We start from the raw sequence: 23,275 nt of genomic DNA, 5'->3' as shown, positions 1-23,275 counted from the left end.
ACTCCGGCGGGAAGGTAAACGGTGTTTCCGTGCGCTGCTCTTGTTCGCCAGAAGAGGCTTAGTCATGCTGGCCACATGACCCGGAAGCTGTACGTTGGCTCCCTCGGCCAATAAAGTGAGATGAGCGCCGCAACCCCAGAGTCAGCCATGACTGGACCTAAGGGTCAGGGCTCCCTTTATCTTTACTATCAAGGCTACAACTAGCTTTTTTGGTCCCTTCGTGGTCGCCATCTTTTGTAAATAAAATCTGCCCTTCTTCCCTTATGGGGTATCCAAGAGCCCGTATAGAGTCCTTTGTTCTGGGTCCTTCTCAGGGAGCACCCTGCTGCAACAGCTTGAATAAAGATCAGGCTTACTAGCCGCTTTGCTTCTCAATATTCTCTGGTTGGCCTCTGTTATTTTCTCCTACCGACAGGGAACCCACATAAGGACTCTATACGGGCTCTTGGGTACCCCATAAGGGAAGAAGGGCAGATTTTCTTACAACACTACTCTGCCACCACACACAGCCAACTCCGATTCAGGCATGCCACAAAAGTGACCATCACACGCCCTTTACATTTATGGCCTGCCTTCATTCTTAGAACTTATAACCTGCTCTCTCTTTTGGGGCCAAAGAGCGCTAAAGCACTGCATTGTGACTGGCCGATGTGGTCCAAATTATTATTATTATTATTATTAGAAAGCCCCACTCCAGGGTTTACTTCTGAGCAAACAGACAACATGATTGCGCTGCCTAGCTCAGGCATCCCCAAACTCAACCCTCCAGCTGTTTTTGGACTACAATTCCCATCATCCCTGACCACTGGTCCTGTTAGCTAGGGATGATGGGAGTTGTAGTCCCAAAACAGCTGGAGGGCCCAGTTTGGGGGGTGCCCGGCCTAGCTGCAACCCTACACGTCCCATTGAGAACAGTGGGGCTTACTCTTGAGTAAATAGGAGTGGGGGGAATGATCTCCGGCGGCCCTTTGCGTCCTTTTTATAAAGTCACTCACCGCGACGTGTTTGGCTCTCTTGGGTAGGCTTAAGTTCAGTCAAAACCAGGAGAATTTTTGACTTGCCAGGGGCACGTTCCACACCCAGAAGGGACTGAGGAAAGATTCAGTTCAGTTTGTATTTAAAGAAGAATCTAGCTACTCCAAAAACGCTATGCAAACAGAAACACATCCACCCTTTGAAATTCGTATTTCTCTTTTTGAGTTTGCAATACAGTTCTCTCCGGCTGAGAAATGTGTACAGGAGGAATAATGTGTACATACTGTACTAAACTAAAGTGTGAATATAAATGCATATACATAAATGTGTGTGTGTATATATATATGTGTGTGTGTGTGTGTATCTATATATATAAAACATATCCCCCAAAATTGCACTAAATTAGGGGAAATCGCTTTGCAAAAATGTCTATATCAAGCAAAAAAAATGTGTACATGAAAATAAATCTGCGCCGAGATGCTGGTGAACTTTCACAAGGATTTCTTTTCTGTTTAAAAATGGCAGACCGCCGTAAAAATGGGAAGCACCACGCTTAGGACTGGAAAAAGAACAACATGAAAGTAAAGGAAGCTGAGACTGCCATATTCAATCGCCGCCCTGTCCCTACACACAACACACACGCAAAACCTCGCACAACCGCCCACAATCACAACCAAAATCTGGTCAGGCCGTTCCCAGCCACTCAGCAATCGCACAACTACACATCGGACTGAGGCCTCGTCTGCACTGCGCATTTAAAGCAGAATCACGGCGTTTTAAACAGTGTGTCGTCGTCCCCCAAAGGATCCTGGGAGCTGTAGTTTGTTAAGGGCGCCGAGAGTTCTTAGGAGACTCCTCTGAGATGCCAGGAAACAGGGAATTACAGTATGTTCACATGTGTAAATACGTACAAATTTTTGGCAAAGGGCGTTTAAGGAGATAACAGAAATCACTGACTTAAAGCTGACCAAAAGTCCAGAGGTTGCATTATTATCAATTTATGATGGGCCGGACAGTTTGCAGGCTACAAAGGACTTGCTCACAAATTTATTGACGGCTGCACGAATTATTATAGCTAGGAAGCGGAAGGGCCAAGGGGAATATAAAATGGAAGAATGCTATAAAGAGGTGTGGGATATAGCTATTTATGATAAATTAACATCTGCCCTTAAGGTAAGACAGGGAATACGCAGGAGAAATGATTTTGAGGCGATAGGGAAGGTGTTAATAGAATTTGTCAAAACGGAAAGGGGTCAAACCATCGCTAGAGGTGTCGAAATTTTGGGAGGTTGGATGGTTACAACGGAATGGCCTTGGGGGCGTGGGGTGCTCGTTTTTATCCTTATTTATTTGTGATGATTACTTTGTCAAAATAAAATTTTTAAAAAGGGGGGGGGGAAGAGGAGAGTCCTCTGTTCATGGAGGAACCATTCGCAGAGTAGTTTAACCACCAGCTAGGGGAATTGTAAGTCGCTGAGGGGTATAGGGTCTCCTTGGAATCACAGAGTCGTAGAGTCGGAAGGGACCCCCGGAGGTCATTCAAACCAATGCAGGATTCCCAGCTAAAGCATCCATGACAGACGGCCTTACAACCCTCATGGAGGAGAGAGCTGTCAAAGGCTCCTTGCCACAATGGCTGTGCACTGCACCCACAGCTGGGATAGCGACTCTCGCACTCGGATCCTGCTCGTGGGCATGGCCGCCGTGAAAACAGGAAGCTTAGCTGGACAGGTGGCAGCAGCATCCTGTCTCTCGTGTTCTCGGCAGCTGTGGAAAACTAGATTTCCCAGGGTCCCTTGGGGGGAGAATCCGTGACTGTTGAGAGCGGCCTGGTTGTGTGTTAAATGTGCAAAGGGGGGGATTAGTGAGCTGGGGGGGCAGGAGATGGGTGTGTGTGTGCTTTCGCTTGGGAGAAGGAGGGTGATTCCATGGGAAAAGATGCGCCAACGTATGCCCTACTCCTCTTGGTCCGCCTTGGCCTGGCCTACGTCGGCTCCGGGGCAGCTGTGGGGCCAGATAGAGTTGCTTCTGGATTGCACCTCATCGAAGTCCAGCTCGTGGCCTTGAACCCGGATCCCACGCAGGCAGCCCCGGAAGAAACTCCTCTCTTGGGCCGCCGGGAATTTTTCCTGTCCTGTAATGAAACAGAAGTGGAATGGAATGGGTGGGTATCACAATGGAGGAAAGATGATTTATATGCACTTATAGGCAATGGCCAAGACAGCATCTTAAAAAACAGAGACATCACCTTGCCGACAAAGGTCCGTATAGTAAAAGCTCTGGTTTTCCCAGTAGTGATGTATGGAAGTGAGAGCTGGATCATAAAGAAGGCTGATCGCCGAAGAATGGATGCTTTTGAATTGTGGTGCTGGAGGAGACTCTTGAGAGTCCCATGGACTGCAGGAAGATCAAACCTCTCCATTCTGAAGGAAATCAGCCCTGAGTGCTCACTGGAAGGACAGATCCTGAAGCTGAGGCTCCAAGACTTTGGCCACCTCATGAGAAGAGAAGACTCCCTGGAAAAGACCCTGATGTTGGGAAAGATGGAGGGCGCAAGGAGGAGGGGACGACGGAGGACGAGATGGTGGGACAGTGTTCTCGAAGCTACCAGCATGAGTTTGACCAAACTGCAGGAGGCAGTGGAAGACAGGAGTGCCTGGCATGCTCTGGTCCAGGGGGTCACAAAGAGGCGGACACGACTAAACAACAACAACAACATAGGCAGTGGCATTCACACCCCCCAAGACCACCTTTTTTTGCAGCAGATGCCCTATTAATCAACTGGTTGCCACCACAAGAGGGCACACAGTCAAAAACAGGTACAGCGGTACGTTGGTTCTCAGACTTAATCCATTCCGGAAGTCTGTTCCAAAACCAAAGCACGTTCCAAAACCAAAGCACGCTTTCCCATAGAAAGTCACGCAAAACGGATGAATCTGTTCCAGACTTTTAAAAACAACCCCTAAAACAGCAATTGAACATTTTACTCTCTAAGCATTTTACTCATTTTTTTTTCTTTTCCTTCTCCTCCTGCAACGAGGCTACATTTTAATATTTTAATGTTCCATTATTTTAATGTTGTATTTTATTTTTGTTTTTAAGTTGTAATCATTCATCTTGTTTTTATTATTGCTTGTAAGCCGCTCTGAGCCCGGCCTTGGCTGGGGAGGGCGGGGTATAAATAAAAAATTATTATTATTATTATTATTAAGCAATTGAGCAAATGAATTTTACTCTCTAATGAGACCATCGATCCATAAAATGAAAGGAGTAAAAAATGTACTGCAGTCACACAACCAATAGATCAGTAGCTGAAAATAAAATAAAAAGAGCTGCAAAAATGCAAAATAAATAGCAAAAACAGACAGATCTTGGCGTAACACTCAAAATGGAAGTGTGGCACTCAAAACAGAGCATGTTCGGCTTCCAAAAAAAGTTTGCAAACCAGAACACTTACTTCCGGGTTTGCGGCGTTTGGGTTCCAAGTTGTTTGAGTACCAAGGCGTTTGAGAACCAAGGGATCACTGTAATTTTATGTTTTAAATTAGAGCAGGAAATAAAAGCGTGCTGGAAAACAACACACGGGTTTGGACTAGAACGGAAACAGTAAAACAGGGAGGTGGGGGAGCTTTTTTGCAGACCGAGGGCCACCTTTCTGCCTGGGCTGCCATGCAAGGACCACACGGCGGTGGTGGGCGGGGCCAGAGGCAAATGTGGGCGGAGCAAGGGATGCAAATTGCACCTTTGTACACAGCTTTCTCTAGCCTCCATCCTGGCAAGGAAGGGGCCTTATGAGACGCATTTCCGGCCAGGTAAAGAGGAGAGCACAAAATATAGTTTGAAGTTCAACATCAAAAAAACCTAAGATCACGGCCACTGGTCCCATCACCTCCAGGCAAATAGAAGGGGAAGAAATGGAGGCAGTGAGAGATTTTACTTTCTTGGGCTCCATGATCCCTGCAGATGGTGACAGCAGTCATGAAATTAAAAGACGCCTGCTTCTTGGGAGAAAAGCAATGACAGCATCTTAAAAAGCAGAGACATCACCTTGCAACAAAGGTCCATATAGTGAAAGCTCTGGTTTTCCCACTAGTGATGTATGGAAGTGAGAGCTGGACCATAAAGAAGGCTGATCGCCGAAGAATGGATGCTTTTGAATTATGGTGCTGGAGGAGACTCTTGAGAGTCCCATGGACTGCAAGAAGATCAGACCGATCCATTCTGAAGGAAATCAGCCCTGAGTGCTCCCTGGAAAGACAGATCCTGAAGCTCCAAGACTTTGGCCTCCTCATGAGAAGAGAAGACTCCCTGGAAAAGCCCCTGATGCTGGGAAAGATGGAGGGCACAAGGAGGAGGGGACGACGGAGGACGAGATGGTGGGACAGTGTTCTCGAAGCTACCAGCATGAGTTTGACCAAACTGCGGGGGGCAGTGGAAGACAGGAGGGCCTGGCGTGCTCTGGTCCAGGGGGTCACGAAGAGGCGGACATGACTAAACGACTAAACAACAACAACAAAACCTCTCTAGGAGGATGGTAAGGGGTGCAGCCTGGGGGAAGGTTCAGAGGGCCAGGTGGAGAGGTCTGGGGGCCACACCCTGGAGCTGAGATTCCCCACCCCTTTGCAGGGGGGACATACACATTTCTTAGGGGGACACCTACCAGGCAGCCCCCCGACGACGAAGTCCCCCTTTTTTCCCAGCCAGATGTGCTTCAGGCTTTCGAAATCCAGTTTCGGGGTGGGCTTCGAGGTCTCTGCGTCACCCAGGCGGAGCGTGGCGTGGGACGGGGTGATGCTCAGGAGTAGGGGGGCATCCAGGCAGCCCCCCAGGGGGAAGGGCACCTGAAGGACCGTCTTGTTCCCCAGGTGAGCCGTCAGATCCTGGAGCATGAAATGGGGGAAGAGAGAAGGGCAGGAGGTTAGGAACCTGGCCAGCCAAGAGAGATCTCTGGAACTCACAGACACATGACGGGCAGGAAAAAAGGTGGCTGGTGGCGAAATGTGAAGTCTCGCCGAAGGTGGGTGTTGGCTGGTGTTATGACCAGAGATAATAATAATAATAATAATAATAATAATAATAATAATAATGTGGTACCTCGGGTTAAGTACTTAATTCGTTCCGGGGGTCCGTTCTTAACCTGAAACTGTTCTTAACCTGAAGCACCACTTTAGCTAATGGGACCTCCTGCTACTGCCACACCGCCAGAGCACGATTTCTGTTCTCATCCTGAAGCAAAGTTCTTAACCCGAGGTACTATTTCTGGGTTAGCAGTCTGTAACCTGAAGTGTATGTAACCCGAGGTACCACTGTAATAATAATTTATTATTTATATCCTGCCCATCTGGCTGAGTTTTTCCAGCCACTCTGGGCGGCTTCCAACAAAATATTAAAATACAATAGTCCTTGAGATATTAAAAGCTTCCCTAAGCAGGGCTGCCTTTAGAAGTTGTCTTCTAAAAGTCTGGTAGTTGCTTTTCTCTTTGACATCTGGTGGGAGGGCTTTCCACAGGGCGGGCGCCACCACCGAGAAGGCCCTCTGCCTGGTTCCCTGTAACCTCACTTCCCACAGGGAGGGAACCACCAGAAAGCCCTTAGCACTGGACCTCAGTGTCTGGCTGAGCGATGGGGATGTAGACGCTCCTTCAGGTATACCAGATTCCCCCCAACCTACGTTTGCAGGAGGCTAGGCTCTCCCGTCCATCTTTGGCGAGATGCTTGGTGGGGTCAGACCGGAGCGATTGGTCGACAGCCAACCTGGGGTCTTCCATCTATTTTGGACTACAATTCCCATCAGTCCGAGCCAGCACACCTGTGTTGCAAGGGCTGACGGGAGAATGGCCACGTTGGCCAGGGACCAGAGTGGTTTAATCACCCATCCCTCTTCCCAGGGAACTCTGGGAAATGTAGTTGTAACAACTCCCAGCACCCTCAAGAAACTACAACTCCCAGAATTCTTTGGGGGGGGAAGGAAGCCATGACAGTTCTCCCTGCATCAAAACTCTTTGCTTAACGTGCGGTTCACATGCGCCCCATGCTTTTTGCATTTTGTACACCCATGTGTCCATTATTTCAGGGTCTCTGGGGTCCCAGTGCTGCTGTTTTGGGGGCCACGCCTCATCGTCCCCCCCCTTCCTTGGGGTCTACATGATGCAGCTCTCACTGTGCGATGCAGGCTCAAGCGCAGGGGGAAAGCGGAGGCAGCCAGCAGGGGCGCTGATTGCGGGGCTGCCCCGATCCACATCTCCACAGTCAGGGACCAGATCCGGTTGTCAGAGATGACTCCAGTAGGGAGGCCTGGAGGGTGAGAGTTGCGGGGGGAGAGAGAGAAGAGGGGGGGTTATAAGCTTATTGAGAGTTACACAGTCCTCATTGTATCATAACTGAGAGGAGAGAGAACGACTGGAACAACACACAAAAAATTGGGAAGAAAAAATATGGACAAATAATTATTGCACGCAGGAAGCTCCTGCAGCCAATCAGAAGCCCCGTCAGGAGTCCGGGTTCCAAAGAATGTTCGCAAACCGGAACACTCACTTCCTGGTTTGCGGCGTTCGGGAGCCAAAGCGTTCAAGTCACGAGGCATTCGCGAACCAAGGTAGGAACTCATAGGAACTCCCTGAACTCTGGCAGCAGATCTCTGATTGATAGTTGATAGTATAAAGACTAAGGCTGGGCTGGATGAATCCCTAGCCGGAATTAAGATTGCCGGAAGAAATATCAACAACCTCAGATATGCAGATGACACAACATTGATGGCAGAAAGTGAGGAGGAATTAAAGAACCTTTTAATGAGGGTGAAAGAGGAGAGTGCAAAATATGGTCAAACCGATCCATTCTGAAGGAAATCAGCCCTGAGTGCTCACTGGAAGGACAGATCCTGAAGCTGAGGCTCCAAGACTTTGGCCTCCTCATGAGAAGAGAAGACTCCCTGGAAAAGACCCTGATGTTAGGAAAGATGGAGGGCACAAGGAGAAGGGATAACAGAGGACGAGATGGTTGGACAGTGTTCTCAAAGCTACCAGCATGAGTTTGACCAAACTGCGGGAGGCAGTGGAAGACAGGAGGGCCTGGTGTGCTCTGGTCCATGGGGTCACGAAGAGGCGGACACAACTAAACGACTAAACAACAGCAACAAAGTTGTGCTGGGTGTACCACTAAGGTTCATAAGTCTAATTGCCTATAATTCAGCAACCGGGCCGCAGCATCTCGCACTCACAGCAGCTTCCATATTGAGTGCGACGTCAGCCCCACAGCGATGGCATTGCGGTAGCCTGGCCTTAGGGCAACCGGTGTCAGGTCGGCCAATTGGTGCCAAAGAAGGATAGAAAATTTTTTATGTATGCCACAACAGCAGCAAGGATACTTATTGCAAAGTATTGGAAGACACAAGATCTACCCACCCGGGAAGAATGACAGATGAAGTTGATGGACTACATGGAATTGGCTGAGATGACTGGCAGAATCCGAGACCAGGGAGAAGAGTCGGTAGAAGAAGACTGGAAGAAATTTAAAGTCTATCTACAGAAACATTGTAAAATTAAGGAATGTTAGAAGGATGCTGGAATGAAGCTATGTGGTTTTAGCAGTAATGTAAGGATTAAGTAAAAATGGATTGTTAACAGGTCAGAATGTAAAGTTACAATATATTAAGATAAATTAGTAAGATAAAAACAAAGAAGGAAATGATTTGCTGAAACAACTAATGAACTAGAATACAAAAAAGGGAGCTATGAGGTCAAGGAAACATGCAAATGATAGATAAGATATGGAAAGATGGATTTGTTTTTAATTGTTTTTATTTTTTTCTGTATTTTGTATTTTCTGTTTTTCTTTTTCTTTCTTTTTTATTCTTGTAACTTTTTGAAACACCAATAAATATGATATATATATATAAAAAAAAGGCAACCGGTGTCAGGATTGCATCGCAATGGAAGGTCTGTGGCTTTTGCTATTCAGCTCAAGGGAACAGAGATCTAGGCTTGGGTTGCAGAATTGGGGGAGCGAGACATTCGTGGGGTCCTGTCCAACTGGTACCTGATAGGGAGAAGGTGGCCAGTCCGTTCCCCGGGAAGAAACTCCCCCTGCGGATGGTGGGGAAGCAGACCTTGGTGTCTTTGTCCTCCAGGGACGTGCCTTCCAGCCACTCGGTGCTCTTGTTCAGCCAATTCCATCGCCTCATGCAGCCGTCCATGGCTGGGTTGAGCTGGAAGGGAAAGGGAGCGAAGAGGGTGAAGGGCAGGGAGAGGAAAACCAAAATTCGACAGGGACAAATGCAAGGTTCTGCACTTAGGGAGGAAAAACTAGGGGTGGAGATATAGGGTGTGAGCCCCTGTTGTAAAGAAAATCTGTTCTTTTTCCCTTATGGGGTATCCAAGAGCCCATATAGAGTCCTTACATAGGTTCCCTATTGGTAGGAGAGAATAACAGAGGCCAACCAGAGAATATGGAGAAGCAAAGCAGCTAGTAAGCTTGATCTTTATTGATCTGTTGCAACAGGGTGCTCCCCTCACCTGCAGGAGAGAGGAGGGACCCAGAAAAATGGTGTGCAGGGCCTTATAAAGACTTTTGAAATTGCCACCCTGTAGATCAAGACCACCCCAGAAACATCATACATACATCACAGAAGGGGTGTAACCTAAGACCACCCCTCAGATACATCACACCTACATCACAGAAAAGGCGGAACATTTTAATATTGTTTTTCTCCTGTCGTTGTTTATCTCCTGTCTAGCAGGTTACTTGATTGGATTTCCTGGGTAGCCTGGCTAGTCTTTTGTAGTGATAAATACTTAGTTCCTGGGCCAGGTCACAGGCTCACACCCTATTCAAACACAGACATACCCTTAAGACAGGATTTGTGAAGGAAAAGACAATGGGGAGGCTTTTCCACTTTGACCTTGCAGAGAAAACATTGGCTCAGTTTAGGAATCAAAGTGGTTCCAGGTTGGCCTTCCTGTGCTGATCTATGTATGTGCTTGGTTGGTACACTTATGAACATTACCATATATCGAAGACCATAAAATTCCTATCACACCCCCCAACTCGACAGCAGCGCATGTGGAAAGGGACATGGGGGTCCCAGGGGAGGGTGAGACAGTGGTGTGGTGTTACGCGCAGCGGTTCTCAACCTGTGGGTCCCCAGATGTTGTTGGACTACAACTCCCATCATCCCTAGCTAGCGAGGCCGGAGCTCAGGGATGATGGGAGTTGTAGTCCAACAACATCTGGGGACTTACAGGTTGAGAACAGCTGTGCTACAGAATAAAGAGCTATTCTAGGCTGCATCAACAAAAGCCTTCTGTCCAGGTCATGGGTAGGCAAACTGAGGCCCGGGACTACAGTTCCCATCATCCCTGTCCACTGGTCCTGCTAGCTAGGGATCATGGGAGCTGTAGGCCAAAAACATCTGGGGGGCCGAGGTTGAGGAAGCCTGATCTAACCCATGGGAAGGCAAACTGAGGCCCGGGGGCCGGATCCAGCCCAATCACCTTTTTAATCCGGCCTGCGGACGGTCCGGGAATCAGTGTGTTTTTACACGAGTAGAATGTGTCCTTTTATTTAAAATGCATCTCTGGGTTATTTGTGGGGCATAGGAATTTGTTCATTTATTTATTTTTTTCAAAATATAGTCCGGCCCCCACAAGGTCCGAGGGACAGTGGACCGGCCCCCTGCTGAAAAAGTTTGCTGACTCCTGACTCCAAGTCAAGGGAAGTCATAATATTCTTCTACTGTGCCTTCGTCAGACCCCACATGGAATCCTGTGTCCAGTTCTGGGAGCCACAATTTAAGAAGGATGTTGACAAGCTGGAAGATGACCAAGATGACCAGGGGTCTGGAAACCACGCCTGATGAGGAACGGTCGAAGGAACTGGGTATGTTTTGATTAGAGGAGACCAGGAGGAGATATGAGGGCCATCTTCCAGTATCTGAAGGTGTATCACACGGAAGATGGAGAAAGCTTGCTTTCTCCTGCTCCGGAGGGTAGGACTCGAACCCATGGCTTCAAGTTTCAAGAAAGGAGATTCCGACTAAATATTAGGAAGAACTTTCTGACAGCAAGAGCTGTTCAACAGGGGAACGGACTCCCTTGGAAAGTGGTGGACTCTCCTTCCTTGAAGATTTTTAAGCAGATGTTGGACGGCCATCTGTCGTTGAGATTCCTGCATTGTACGGGGCTCGACTAGATGACCGTGGGGACATTGCAAATTGCAATTCATTTCAGAATAAGCCCCCCCTCTTCTGAGTGTGGGTTTTCTAGACTGATTTGCTCTCCCAGTTTCATGTACCGTATTTTTCACTCCATAAGACGCACCTAGTTTTTAGAGGAGGAAAACACTGGGTGTATGATTTTTGTGGTTCATGCTGTGGCCACAGACATGTGATCTGATGGTGAATTTGGGGTGACCAATGTAAAAATCCTGAGGATCCATGGGCTTTTACCTCCCCCCTCCCAGGCAGCCTCCTCTAGCCTCCCTTATTTCTCTTGCGATCCCACCGATCAGTTGTTTCCTTTCAACACTCCCTTCCCTCTTGTTTGCCTTAGTGTCTTTTCCTTAACTGGAGCAGTTTTTTGCTCCTCCTTTCCTTCTAATTTCTCTCCTTATTGCTTTAGTCTTCCTGTTTCCCCCCTTTGCAAGTTTGCTGTCTTTACCTCCCCCTCCCAGGCAGCCTCCTTTATCTCTAGCGCCCCTTATCTTTCTCCCCGATTGGGCAAACGATCAGCGGCTTTGTTTCAGCACCCACTTCCCTCTTTCAAAAAAAAAAAAAAGAAAAAGGCATGATCTGCTTTTTGCCCTGGGCAATTCGGCTCCAGGGACCACGCATCCGCTCCATAAGACACACAGACATTTCCCCTTACATTTTAGGAAGAAAAAAGTGCATCTTATGGAGCAAAAAATACGGTAATCTATTTCCCCCACACACATATATTTGTGGGTCTGTTGTGATAGGCCATGGGTCAGCAACCTTTTTCAGCCGTGGGCTGGTCCACTGTCCCTCCGACCTCGTGGGGGCCAGACTATATTTTTTTGGGGGGGGGAATGAATGAACCAATTCCTATGCCCCACAAATAACCCAGAGATGCATTTTAAATAAAAGGACACATTCTACTCATGTAAAAACACGCTGATTCCCGGACTGTTCGTGGGCTGGAATGAGAAGGTGATTGGGCCGGATCCGGCCCCCGGGCTTTAGGTTGCCTACCCCTGCGATAGACAGCTGTCTCTCATACCCAGCTAAGTTGCCGGAGGAAACTGTGTTTTGGTTTGCACTGTAGAGATTAAGGGATGTTATTGCCGTTCAGATTTATTTGCCTGAGGCTACAGCTAATTCTGTTTCTGTGGAGGCAGCTGGGGCGACAGAAATTCAAACCTGACTTCTGCTGCTTCGATGGTACGTGAGGAGATTTGTTATGACGCTTTAGTACAATTATAACGTTTAACTGCTGCTAAGATTGTAAAAGCTAAAATTTGGGGAACGGGGGTGCAGGGCGTATTTCCTGCTATATCTGAATGGATTGAGAAAATGTGGTCCATTTGATTATGCCGAAATACGACAAAAGAATACATATAAACCAGCCTCGCAGGATTGTGAATCATCTAGGCCAGGGGTCAGCAACCTTTTTCAGCAGGGGGCCGGTCCACTGTCCCTCGGACCTTGTGGGGGGCCAGACTATATTTTGGGGGGAAAATAATGAACAAATTCCTATGCCCCACAAATAACCCAGAGATGCATTTTAAATAAAAGGACACATTCTACTCATGTAAAAACACACTGATTCCCGGACCGTCCGCGGGCAGGATTGAGAAGACGATTGGGCCGGATCCGGCCCCTGGGCCTTAGTTTGCCTACCCCTGATCTAGCCCAACTCCCTACAATGCAGGAATCTTTTTCCCGACGTGGATCTCGAACCCACAACTCCGAAATGTTCCACTGGCTGAGCTATGGAAAAAGGGGTATTTTTTGTACTGTTTTGGAAGAGCAAGTTCAACGATAACGTCCAACCTTGCGCTGAAACCATAGTTCTCCATGCAATTTGTCCTGTGTTTATTTTGTTTAATAAAATAAATAAACATTAAACTGACAGGAAGGGTGGGTTCTTGCATGCTGCCCTGGGATCTGTTTGGAAGAAGAACAGTATAGGATTCTTAGAAACCCTCCAGCCCTCCATCCATCAAACAGGGGCTCTATCCATGTGAAGGACCAGGTGTGCAGCCTGGGAGTCATTCTGGACTCACCGCTGTCCATGGAGGCGAAGGTCAATTCTGCGTCCAGGGCGGCTGTCTGCCAGCTCCACCTGGTACGCAGGATGAGACCCTCCCTGCCCACAGACTGTCTCACCAGAGTGGTGCATGCTCTGGTTATCTCCTGCTTGGACTACTGCAATGTGCTCTATGTGGGGCTACCTTTGAAGGTGACCCGGAAACTACAACTAATCCAGAATGCGGCAGCTAGACTGGTGACTGGGAGCGGCCGCTGAGACCACATAACACCTTTCTTGAAAGACCTACATTGGCTTCCAGTACGTTTCCGAGCACAATTCAAAGTGTTGGTGCTGACCTTGAAAGCCCCAAACGGCCTCAAAGGCCCAGTAGACCTGAAGGAGCGTCTCCACCCCCATCGTTCAGCCTGGACACTGAGGTCCAGCTCCGAGGGCCTTCTGGCGGTTCCCTCCCTGCGAGAATCCAAGTTACAGGGAACCAGGCAGAGGGCCTTCTCGGTGGTGGCGCCCACCCTGTGGAACTCCCTCTCACCAGATGTCAAAGAGAAAAACAACTACCAAACTTTTAGAAGACATCTGAAGGCAGCCCTGTTTAGGGAAGCTTTTAATGTTTGAGGCATTACTGTATTTTAATATTGTGTTGGAGGCCGCCCTGAGTGGCTGGGGAAGCCCAGCCAGATGGGCAGGGTATAAATAATAAATAAATTATTATTATTATTATTATTATTATTATTATTATTATTATTATTAATTATTATTATTAGTGACCTGGTGTTCTTTCTAACCCCCACCACCAGAGGGAGCCAGGCTCACCATCTGGGAGGGCAGGGGGCAGCCCCCCAATATTTTCAAGAAGCACCCCCCCCCCAATTCCACAGCGATGTTTGGCACTGAGAGAGGACCGGTCTCCAGCTATTGCAGCCCCAACAAACCGTTCCGCTCTATGCTGCCGGAGATGGGGGGTCCTGATGCAGAAACAGTGCCCTCTAGCGCCACCTACTGTTGGCTCCTCCAGCCATACCTGTGCCAAGGAGCTCCAGCCCCCACCTGCAGCCCCTTCTAGCGTACAAGGAGGGGGACAGGCTCTCTTACTGGGACAAGGAGCTCCTCCGTGGGGATCAGCAAGCCCCCGACGCCAATGCGCAGGGCGAAGACAGGGGCCTCCACGATGGCTTCGGAGACGTGGTTGAGGGTCAGCTGGTCAACGCCGTCCACCGCCAGCAGGACACTGTGCCCCTCGTTCTTCGCCATGATCTGTCGGGCAGAGCGGAGAGACGTTAGGAACAGGAAAGGCTCACAATTTCCCCTTCCTTGTCTCTCTACTCTGGCAGGAACAAGGGCAAGCATTCAGCGGTTGATATCATACAGGCACATCGCTCTGCAAGCTCAGGAAGAGTGCTGGGGTTTTCTGTTTTCCTCCTCCCTCCACACTCCTTTCCCTCTCGTGTCGTGTCTTCCACACGGGAGGCTTAATATGACAAACAGGCCCGCAAACAGCGGTATTTTTTTTTTTTAACGTGGCAGGTTTCCCCCAGAGAAAGGGAGGTCTGAATTAAAGCACAGATGGGGAGAGAGATATGGACTGGAATGTCAGTTGTGACATGCAGACGCTACACAGAATTCACACGTGGGTGTGAAAGGCAAAGATCCTGTTATGTACTGAGTTGAATAGGATCCAAACTGCAGCAGTCTGATTGGTCCTAGAACAATAGGATTCAGAATGCAGCAGTCTGATTGGTCCTAGAACAATAGGATCCAAAATGCAGCAGTCTGATTGGTCCTAGAACAATAGGATTCAGAATGCAGCAGTCTGATTGGTCCTAGAACAATGCAGCAGTATGATTGGTCGGCAGGAGCCACCCAATCCAGCTCCAGATGCAAGTGAATCCACAACCTGATTGGCTTAAAGGAGAATTCCGGAATTAGCCAATCACATGCAGCCCATTGTGTAAATAATGTATATAAAGCAGATACTTTGAGGGGACTTTCATTCCCTCCTCACCACTATGAGCTGAATAAAGAGCACGAAATCCACTCTCGACTCAGAGTATATTTCAGATCCCATCTCAAAAACAGACAAAAAAACTGAAAGCAGCTTGAGATTGTAAGATTGAGAGCAGGGAGTGCTTTGCCACTGACATCTCTGGGAGCCCCCTTTCCCCCTGAAGAGCAGAACAAAAGCACTCTGATTTTAATATGAACAATGCCCTTCAATGCGCTTTAGTGTTGCTCAATTAACACAGGGGCTTTTTGAGCAGAAGCAAATAGCCAAGGGGCTGTGTTTATTGGGGTGTTTGGAAGGGGCCAAGCTGCCTTATTCAGAGTCTGGTAAATTGTCTACACACTGACTGCAGATTTCTGGGGTTTCAGCCGAGACCACTCCCAGGCCTACTTGCAGTTCTCAGGAACTGAACCCGGGACCCAGATGCTCTCGCATGGAGCTACAGCCCTCCCCCTTCCTTTAGATCAGAGTTTCCCAAAATGGGTGGCACCTAAACAACCGAGCCTCTTGGGCTTGCCAATCAGAAGGTCGGCGGTTCGAATCCCCGTGACAGTGTGAGCTCCCGTTGCTCGGTCCCTGCTCCTGCCCACCTAGCAGTTCGAAAGCACGTCAAAGTGCAAGTACAGTGGTGCCTCTGGTTGCGAACAGGATCCGTTCCAGAGTTCCGTTCACAACATGAGCAGAACGCAAACCGTGTCTGCGGGTGCACTGGTCGAGATTCACCGCATGACGTCATTTTGAGCGTCTGCGCATGCGCGAGCGGCAAAACCCGGAAGTCACCCTTTCCGGTACTTCTGGGTCGCCGCAGGACGCAAACTGAAAAGATTTAACCTGAAGCAAATGTAACAAGAGGTATGACTGTAGATAAATAGGTACCAGTCTGGGGGGAAGGTAACCGGCGTTCCATGCGCTGCTCTGGTTCGCCAGAAGCGGCTTAGTCCTGCTGGACACATGACCCAGAAGCTGTACACCGTCTCCCTCGGCCAATAAAGCGAGATGAGCGCCGCAACCCCAGAGTCGGTCACGACTGGACCTTAATGGTCAGGGATCCCTTTACCTTTACTAACTACTACACCTTAGATATTGACACACAGAGGCCCTCATACCCCTCCTGTTTAACAGCGCTCAATCAATCAATCATGTTATTTGCTTGCCGCCTTTCCAAAGTTAAAGGTAAAGGGACCCCTGACCATTAGGTCCAGTCATGGCCGACTCTGGTGTTGTGGCGCTCATCTCGCTTTATTGGCCGAGGGAGCCGGCGTACAGCTTCCGGGTCATGTGGCCAGCAGGACTAAGCCGCTTCTGGCGAACCAGAGCAGCGCACGGAAACGCCATTTACCTTCCCGCCGGAGCGGTACCTATTTATCTACTTGCACTTTGAGGTGCTTTCGAACTGCTAGGTTGGCAGGAGCAGGGACCAAGCAACGGGAGCTCTGTCCTTTACCGTCACCTGAACAAATGTGGGGTTGGTTTATGAAGCCAAGGGGTCAGGAGCTTCTAATAGTTTGGGGAGTGCCAGGTTAGGTCCTCCCTGGCACCTCCCAGTCCAAGACCACATATGGGTCCTGCCCCAATATTTTGGGGCATTTCAGAGGGGTCTGTTTGTGCAGAGCGAGTTGCGTCTTCATCTACCTAAGTTGCGTCTTCATCTACCTAAACTTTGCATCTGTCACAGGAACACACACAAACACACACACCCCGTACCCGATGCCACTGGCCGTCGTCGAGACGCAGCCCCCCGGAAACGGTGACATTCGTCAAGGTGTTGTGGATCTGGATTTCGGGCTTCCCGTTGCGCAGAGCCAGGAGGAACCAGTTGACTCCGGGGCTCATGTCCCCGTAGAAGATCACGCCTTCCGGGTCGAAGGTGCGGAAGTCGAAATAGGAGGTGGCACTGGGGAGACGGAATCAGAAGCTGCTGAGATCAGCCAGGCCCCACTTAATCCCAGAATGGTACAGTTGGACGGGACCTCTGAGGGTCATCTAGACCAACCCCCTACAATGCAGGAAGCTTTTCAATGTTTAATGATTTATTGTGTTTTTATATGTGTTGGAAGCTGCCCAGAGTGGCTGCGGCAACCCAGTCAGATGGGTGGGGCACAAATATTATTATTATTATTATTATTATTATTATTATTAAACTCCCAAACCAATAATAATAATAAATCATAGTAATAATAATATTGGTTTGGAAGTTATCTCAACTCTAAAATTCCCCTCCTTTGTTTTCTTGGTTGTTGTTTTATTTTTTAAGAAGGGTTGTTCCCAGGCAGGCAGGAATCCAACTGGCGAAGCAAACGACATGAAGCTGCCTCTTTCAGAGTCAGGTCATTGGCCCATCTCTCTAAGTATTGCTTCTTCTGACTGGCGTCCCTAACTGAGAGATCTTTACCGTATTCCCTGCCGTCCTTTAACGAGAGGGGCCAAAAACTGAACCAGCGACTTCTTGTGCAAAGAATCTGCCTTATGGAGAGCCATATCTACATCAGTATTGTCTACACCAACCCGCAGCCCAGTTTTTCTCAGAGTTTTTCAGGCAGGGAGTCCTTTCCCAGCCCTCAGGGGTTGAACCTGGGACATTCTGCCTGATGCTCTACCACTTGAGCGACGGCCTGACCCCACCCCATATCAGTTCATCTTTGGGGCAAAAGATACTGCACCCGTTGAATTTCTGCCTGTTTTTCTTGCTCTTGTTAAAGTCACAGAGGTGCTTTCCTGCCCCCCAGTCGCTAGTTCTGTTTCCTAGTTCTGCTGGATCTCTCAGCGGCGTTTGATACCATCGACCATAACATCCTTCGGGACAGTCTAGAGGGGCTGGGAGCTGGGGGCACTGTCATACAGTGGTTCCGCTCCTTCCTCCTGGGCTGTGTCCAGAAAGTGGTGGTGGGGGATGAGTGTTCAGACCCCTGGGCTCTCACTTGTGGGGTGCCTCAGGGTTCTGTCCTCTCCCCCATGCTTTTCAACATCTACATGCAGCCGCTGGGAGAGATCATCAGGAGGTTTGGGCTGGGTGTCTATCAATATGCGGATGATACCCAGCTCTACCTCTCTTTCAAATCAGAACCAGTGAAGGCGGTAAAGGTCCTGTGTGAGTGCCAGGAGGCGGTTGGAGGATGGATGGCAGCTAACAGATTGAGGTTGAATCCTGACAAGACTGAAGTACTGTTTTGGGGGGACAGGGGGTGGGCAGGTGTGGGGGACTCCCTGGTCCTGAATGGGGTATCTGTGCCCCTGAAGGAACAGGTGCGCAGCCTGGGTGTCATTCTGGACTCACCTCTGTCCATGAAGGCACAGGTTAATTCTGTGTCCAGGGCGCCTGTCTACCACCTCCATCTGGTACGCAGGATGAGACCCTACCTGCCTGCGGACTGTCTCGCCAGAGGGGTGCATGCTCTAGTTATCTTCCGCTTGGACTACTGCAATGCGCTCTACGTGGGGCTACCTTTGAAGGTGACCCGGAAATTGCAATTAATCCAGAATGCGGCAGCTAGACTGGTGACTGGGGGCGGCCGCCGGGACCACATAACGCTGGTCCTGAGAGATCTGCATTGGCTCCCAGTACGTTTCCAAGCACGATTCAAAATGTTGGTGCTGACCTTGAAAGCCCTGAACGGCCTCAAAGGCCCAGTAGAACTGAAGGAGTGTCTCCACCCCCATCATTCTACCCGGACGCTGAGGTCCAGCTCCGAGGGCCTTCTGGCGGCTCCCTCATTGCGAGAAGTGAGGTTACAGGGAACCAGATGGAGGGCCTTCTCGGTAGTGGCGCCCGCCCTGTGGAATGCCCTCCCACCAGATGTGAAGGAAATAAGCAGCTATCTTCTTTTTAAAAGACATCTGAAGGCAGCCCTTTTTAGGGAAGTTTTTAATATTTAATGCTGTATTGTTTTTAACACTAGATTGGGAGCCGCCCAGAGTGGCTGGGGAAACTCAGCCAGATGGGCGGGGTATAAATAAATTATTATTATTATTATTATTATTATTATTATTATTATTATTCCACCAGTTTTATAAACGCACTGAAAATCCAGAAACTTTCTCAGGTTTTTTCCTTCTTTTCAAAATGTCAGTGGGCGGTGGGGTTTTGACAAGAAATATTCCGCCCCGGGCACCCCCTGACCTTGCTACGCCACTGCCCCATGGCTTTCAGGACCTCGCAGCGTGACTCAGGCGCTTACCTTGTCACCGTACGCGGATCAATGACCAATGTGGCCGTCGGGGAGGGGTCTCCCCATCTCTGCCCAACGTTCAAAGCACCTGCCTCTCCAGAGACGGACTGGAAGCACTGGCCGTACTGGGGGGGAAAGATATAATGGCCATTTACCATCATTGGCCACTAGGTGGCAGCACCGACCCGGAAAAGAAATAGGGAACGGGTGAATTACCAGAACTGACCGGTAGGTGCTGCTGCTGCTGCTGCTGCAAATAAAGAATATTCCACAGTTCATTACACCTCGGCGCCACAAGGTGGCGCTGTTGCCCCGTTAAAATTTAATACATATTTTTTCCCCTGCGTAAACTGCTTTAGAAAGCCAATTGTAATTAATTAATAGCAGGGCTCGTTTTCGGTGCAGCTCGGAGCCATTGTCAAGTCGGCGTTTCTTTCTTGCGCTGGCGTCTCGTGGGAATGAAATCTGGATTCCGCGGGGGAAGAAAAATAACTCTTGGAAGCAGAATTACGTCTGATTTGCTTTAAATAAATAAATTAGGAGCTGCAATAGACGCCTTATTTACCCACCCACCCGGAAGGGGGCTCCTACGCCTTTAAATTGTGCAATAGGCAGAATTTCAACCTATAAAGCTTTGGTCAGTAGGATGTGGAGGTGGCGGGTTTCACCTGTTGAATTTCTGCCTGTAGCCCAGCTGTGAAAGGCCCTGGGACCCTATAATACACTCGCCACTCAAACAGAGGCCACTAGATGCAAGTCAATAGAAGCCCCTTCCTGCTGTGCGGATGAGCAGTTATACTGTATTAGCTGTAAGGCTATTATTATTATTATTATTAAAGATTTAAAGGTAAAGGGACCCCTGACCTTTAGGTCCAGTTGTGGCTGACTCTGGGGTTGCGGCGCTCATCTCACTTTACTGGCCAAGGGAGCTGGCGTACAGCTTCCGGGTCATGTGGCCAGCAGGACTAAGCCCCTTCTGGCGAACCAGAGCAGCGCACGGAAACGCCGTTTACCTTCCCGCCGGAGTGGTACCTATTGATCTACTTGCACTTTGACGTGCTTTCGAACTGCTAGGTTGGCAGGAGCAGGGACCGAGCAACGGGAGCTCACCCCGTCATTGCGGGGATTCGAACCGCCGACCTTCTGATCAGCAAGTCCTACGCTCTGTGGTTTAACCCACAGCGCCACCCGCAATTTATTACTTTACAAAAATACATGCGTTGCATTTTCTACAGATCAGTTTCACTTGTTGCGAGACGTTAGTGTTGCATGCATTATTGGGTTGGGAAGAAAAGGGGAGGAAATAGGGGGAGGGACACAAGACCCAAACTTTTCTTCTTCTTCTTCTTCTTCTTCATCTCTCAGGAATTAAAATGTTGGCACTCTCGAAGGATGCCTGAACCAACACAGGTCCACCTCCTGGGACCTCTGCTTCAGCCCTGATTTCCTCTTCTTTTTATTATTGAGTAATGTTATCATTATCTTTAAAATTAAATGGGGGGGGGGGGAATCTATCAGTGTCCGTCCCCCCTCCCACCCTTTCATCATTACCATCACTATTTTTTACTAGTACTGTATTTCACCTTATTGCCTTTGCTATTGTTGTTTTTCTTTTCTTTTCCCCCTTTTTGTTTGTTGCTTTTAAAGACACACACACACACAATGAAACAGATTATTTAATAACAATATATTTTTCCTTCCCCTCATTCTCCCAAAGGGTTTTTTATATACCCTTTTTATTTTTACTTTTATTATTTTATATAGGTAGGTAGGTACTACTTCAACATTTTTAGTTCTTTCTTTCTTTCTTCCTTCCTTCCTCCCTCCCTCCCTCCCTCCTCTCTTTTTCCTTCTCTCCCCACCCACAAAGCTGTAAGGCGATTATTATTTCAAAAAATAAACACGGTGTGTTTTTGTTTGTTATGACGGCATGTATTTTTGTCTTTTTATATTGTAAACTGCCCAGATGAAGAGCACCATAGCTGTCAAAGGGGCTAGGAGCCCCTGTCAGGAAAAAAAAATATATGGCAGGGACCAAGTAATTCAGTTCTTTACTTTCAAAATATTAGGTGACCTGTGGGGGTGGGAAACCCTTCCCAAACTCTAAAAACTAATTTCCATCACCCACTGCTTCTCCATTTCAGGGAGGAAACTACAAACCCCATGATGCTTTGCGAAGGCAGCCTCCAGGGAAAACTTCACCTGTTGAGCTCCTGCCTGCGGCGCAGTTGCGAAAAGGCGCTAGGGATTTTGTGAGGGCAGAGCAATCATTTCACGAAGGATATTTATTTCCCGTGCCTCTCTTCTTTAAAGAGAGCTTACCCCCCCATCCTACGAGCCGGACATTGTTTTCCCTGGCGCTGCTGTAGACACTCTGGACACGCTCAGAGGGATCTCCAGCACGAAATGCCCCTGAGGCTGAACCCAAAGCGTCAGCGGGAGATGTGGGGCTGAACGCAGCCCACCCGGAGCCCAGTCTCCTGTCTGGGAAGGAGGAGGAGTCCGCCACTCCCATCAGAAGAATCCTGTGGCAGGGAGTTCCACAGTTTAAGCGCACAGAAGAGGACTTCCTTTGGCCTGGCCTGACTCTTCCAACGCTCACCTTCATCGTACACTCACAAGTTCTAGTGGGAGGGAGGAAATTCTCCAGGCCAGGCTTACTTTTATAAACGTTGCGCCATCCTATGACGCAGACGACGTTTTGCCTGCTTCCGGCGTTGCTGCAAGCCCTCTGGACGTGCTCAGAGGGCTCTCCTGTGCAAAACGCCCCGAGGCCGAATCCAGGCACGGCTGGGGTATACCGGACCCAGGTGTGCCCCCCGATATCTTCCCAACACCCCTCTCCCGGACGGTTGCTCCCCGCTACCCGGGAAAGCTCCCCGACTCACCTTGGGAACGTGGACCCCCAAGATCTCCTGCAGCCCCTCCCCGGCCAACCGAGAGGGTCCTGAGACCACCAGGAGGACCAGCCAAGGCCAGATGGGGTTCATTTCTCTGGAGAGCGTCAAGATTCAACAGAGTCTGGCAGAGACTGCAGCTGCGAGCCGGGATATGCGGTGGGCAAACAGCGACGATTCTGCACTGTCAGGAAAGGTTGTTGACATAAACTCGTCGGGGTCAAGGCTTGCATGGACGCAGCAGAAAGCCATGGGGGCAGGGAGACGGGGTTTGGGGGCCCGGAGCCTGATCCCGGCTCTCTGGAGTTCCACGGCACATCCAGGTGTGCTCCTGCATCTTCCATCCTGGTTCCCAAAAATCGCCACCTGGACTTGTCTTCTCCGTTCGCCAGCCTCTCCGGACCACGGCGTTTCTTTCTTTCTTTTTTTTTTTAAATATTTTATTAAATTTTCATACAAGATCCCTTCACCAAAAAATAGTACACAAAAAAGCCAAAACAAATACACCAAAAAACCATATAGAAAAAAAAGAAATAAAAAAGAAAAAAGAAAAAGAAAAAAACCAACCATTCAATACAATTCTTTTTATATATAACTAACTGGACTTCCTCACATCTCCTTTACCCTGCATTATTTATATTAAAAATATCAGCAAATTATTACCTTGTTTCATACCTTATTTTGTACTTTCCAAATATTATACTTCTAAATTTAAGATAATTTTTATCATTTACTCATACCTTAAATTTAAACATATTGTTGCCTTAAATTTCGACCTTTTCTTACTTATAACTTAATTTTCTATTTTACAAAATCTATTTGCTGGAACTGAGATTTTCTAAATCGTGCAGATACTTAACATTCATACAACTTATATTGTTTTTGTAAATAGTCCTTAAACTTCTTCCAGTCCTCTTCCGTTGTTTCTTCTCCCAAGTCTCGGATTCTGCCAGTCATTTCAGCCAATTCCATATAATCCATCAATTGCGTCTGCCACTCTTCCAGTGTGGGCAA

The 23,275-nt window shown here is 48.6% G+C and overlaps 1 protein-coding gene across 1 annotated transcript; it reads right to left on the bottom strand.

Moving 5' to 3' along the window:
* Positions 1–1,171: 1,171 nt before the first annotated feature.
* On the bottom strand, positions 1,172–22,427 carry SHBG (sex hormone binding globulin). Its single transcript, XM_079952023.1, has 8 exons — positions 22,253–22,427; positions 19,374–19,489; positions 16,903–17,092; positions 14,289–14,450; positions 9,010–9,178; positions 7,136–7,269; positions 5,636–5,855; positions 1,172–3,109 (listed from the first exon to the last, which is right to left on the bottom strand). Exons 1-8 carry the CDS (start codon positions 22,352–22,354, stop codon positions 2,931–2,933), a joined length of 1,272 nt encoding a protein of 423 aa, XP_079808149.1. The 5' UTR covers positions 22,355–22,427; the 3' UTR covers positions 1,172–2,930.
* Positions 22,428–23,275: the final 848 nt, after the last annotated feature.

Source organism: Podarcis cretensis (assembly GCF_951804945.1).
Source record: "Podarcis cretensis genome assembly, chromosome: 13".
Taxonomy (NCBI): domain Eukaryota; kingdom Metazoa; phylum Chordata; class Lepidosauria; order Squamata; family Lacertidae; genus Podarcis; species Podarcis cretensis.
Note: the sequence above shows the minus strand (reverse complement) of the source record. Positions and strands in the feature narration are given on the sequence as shown.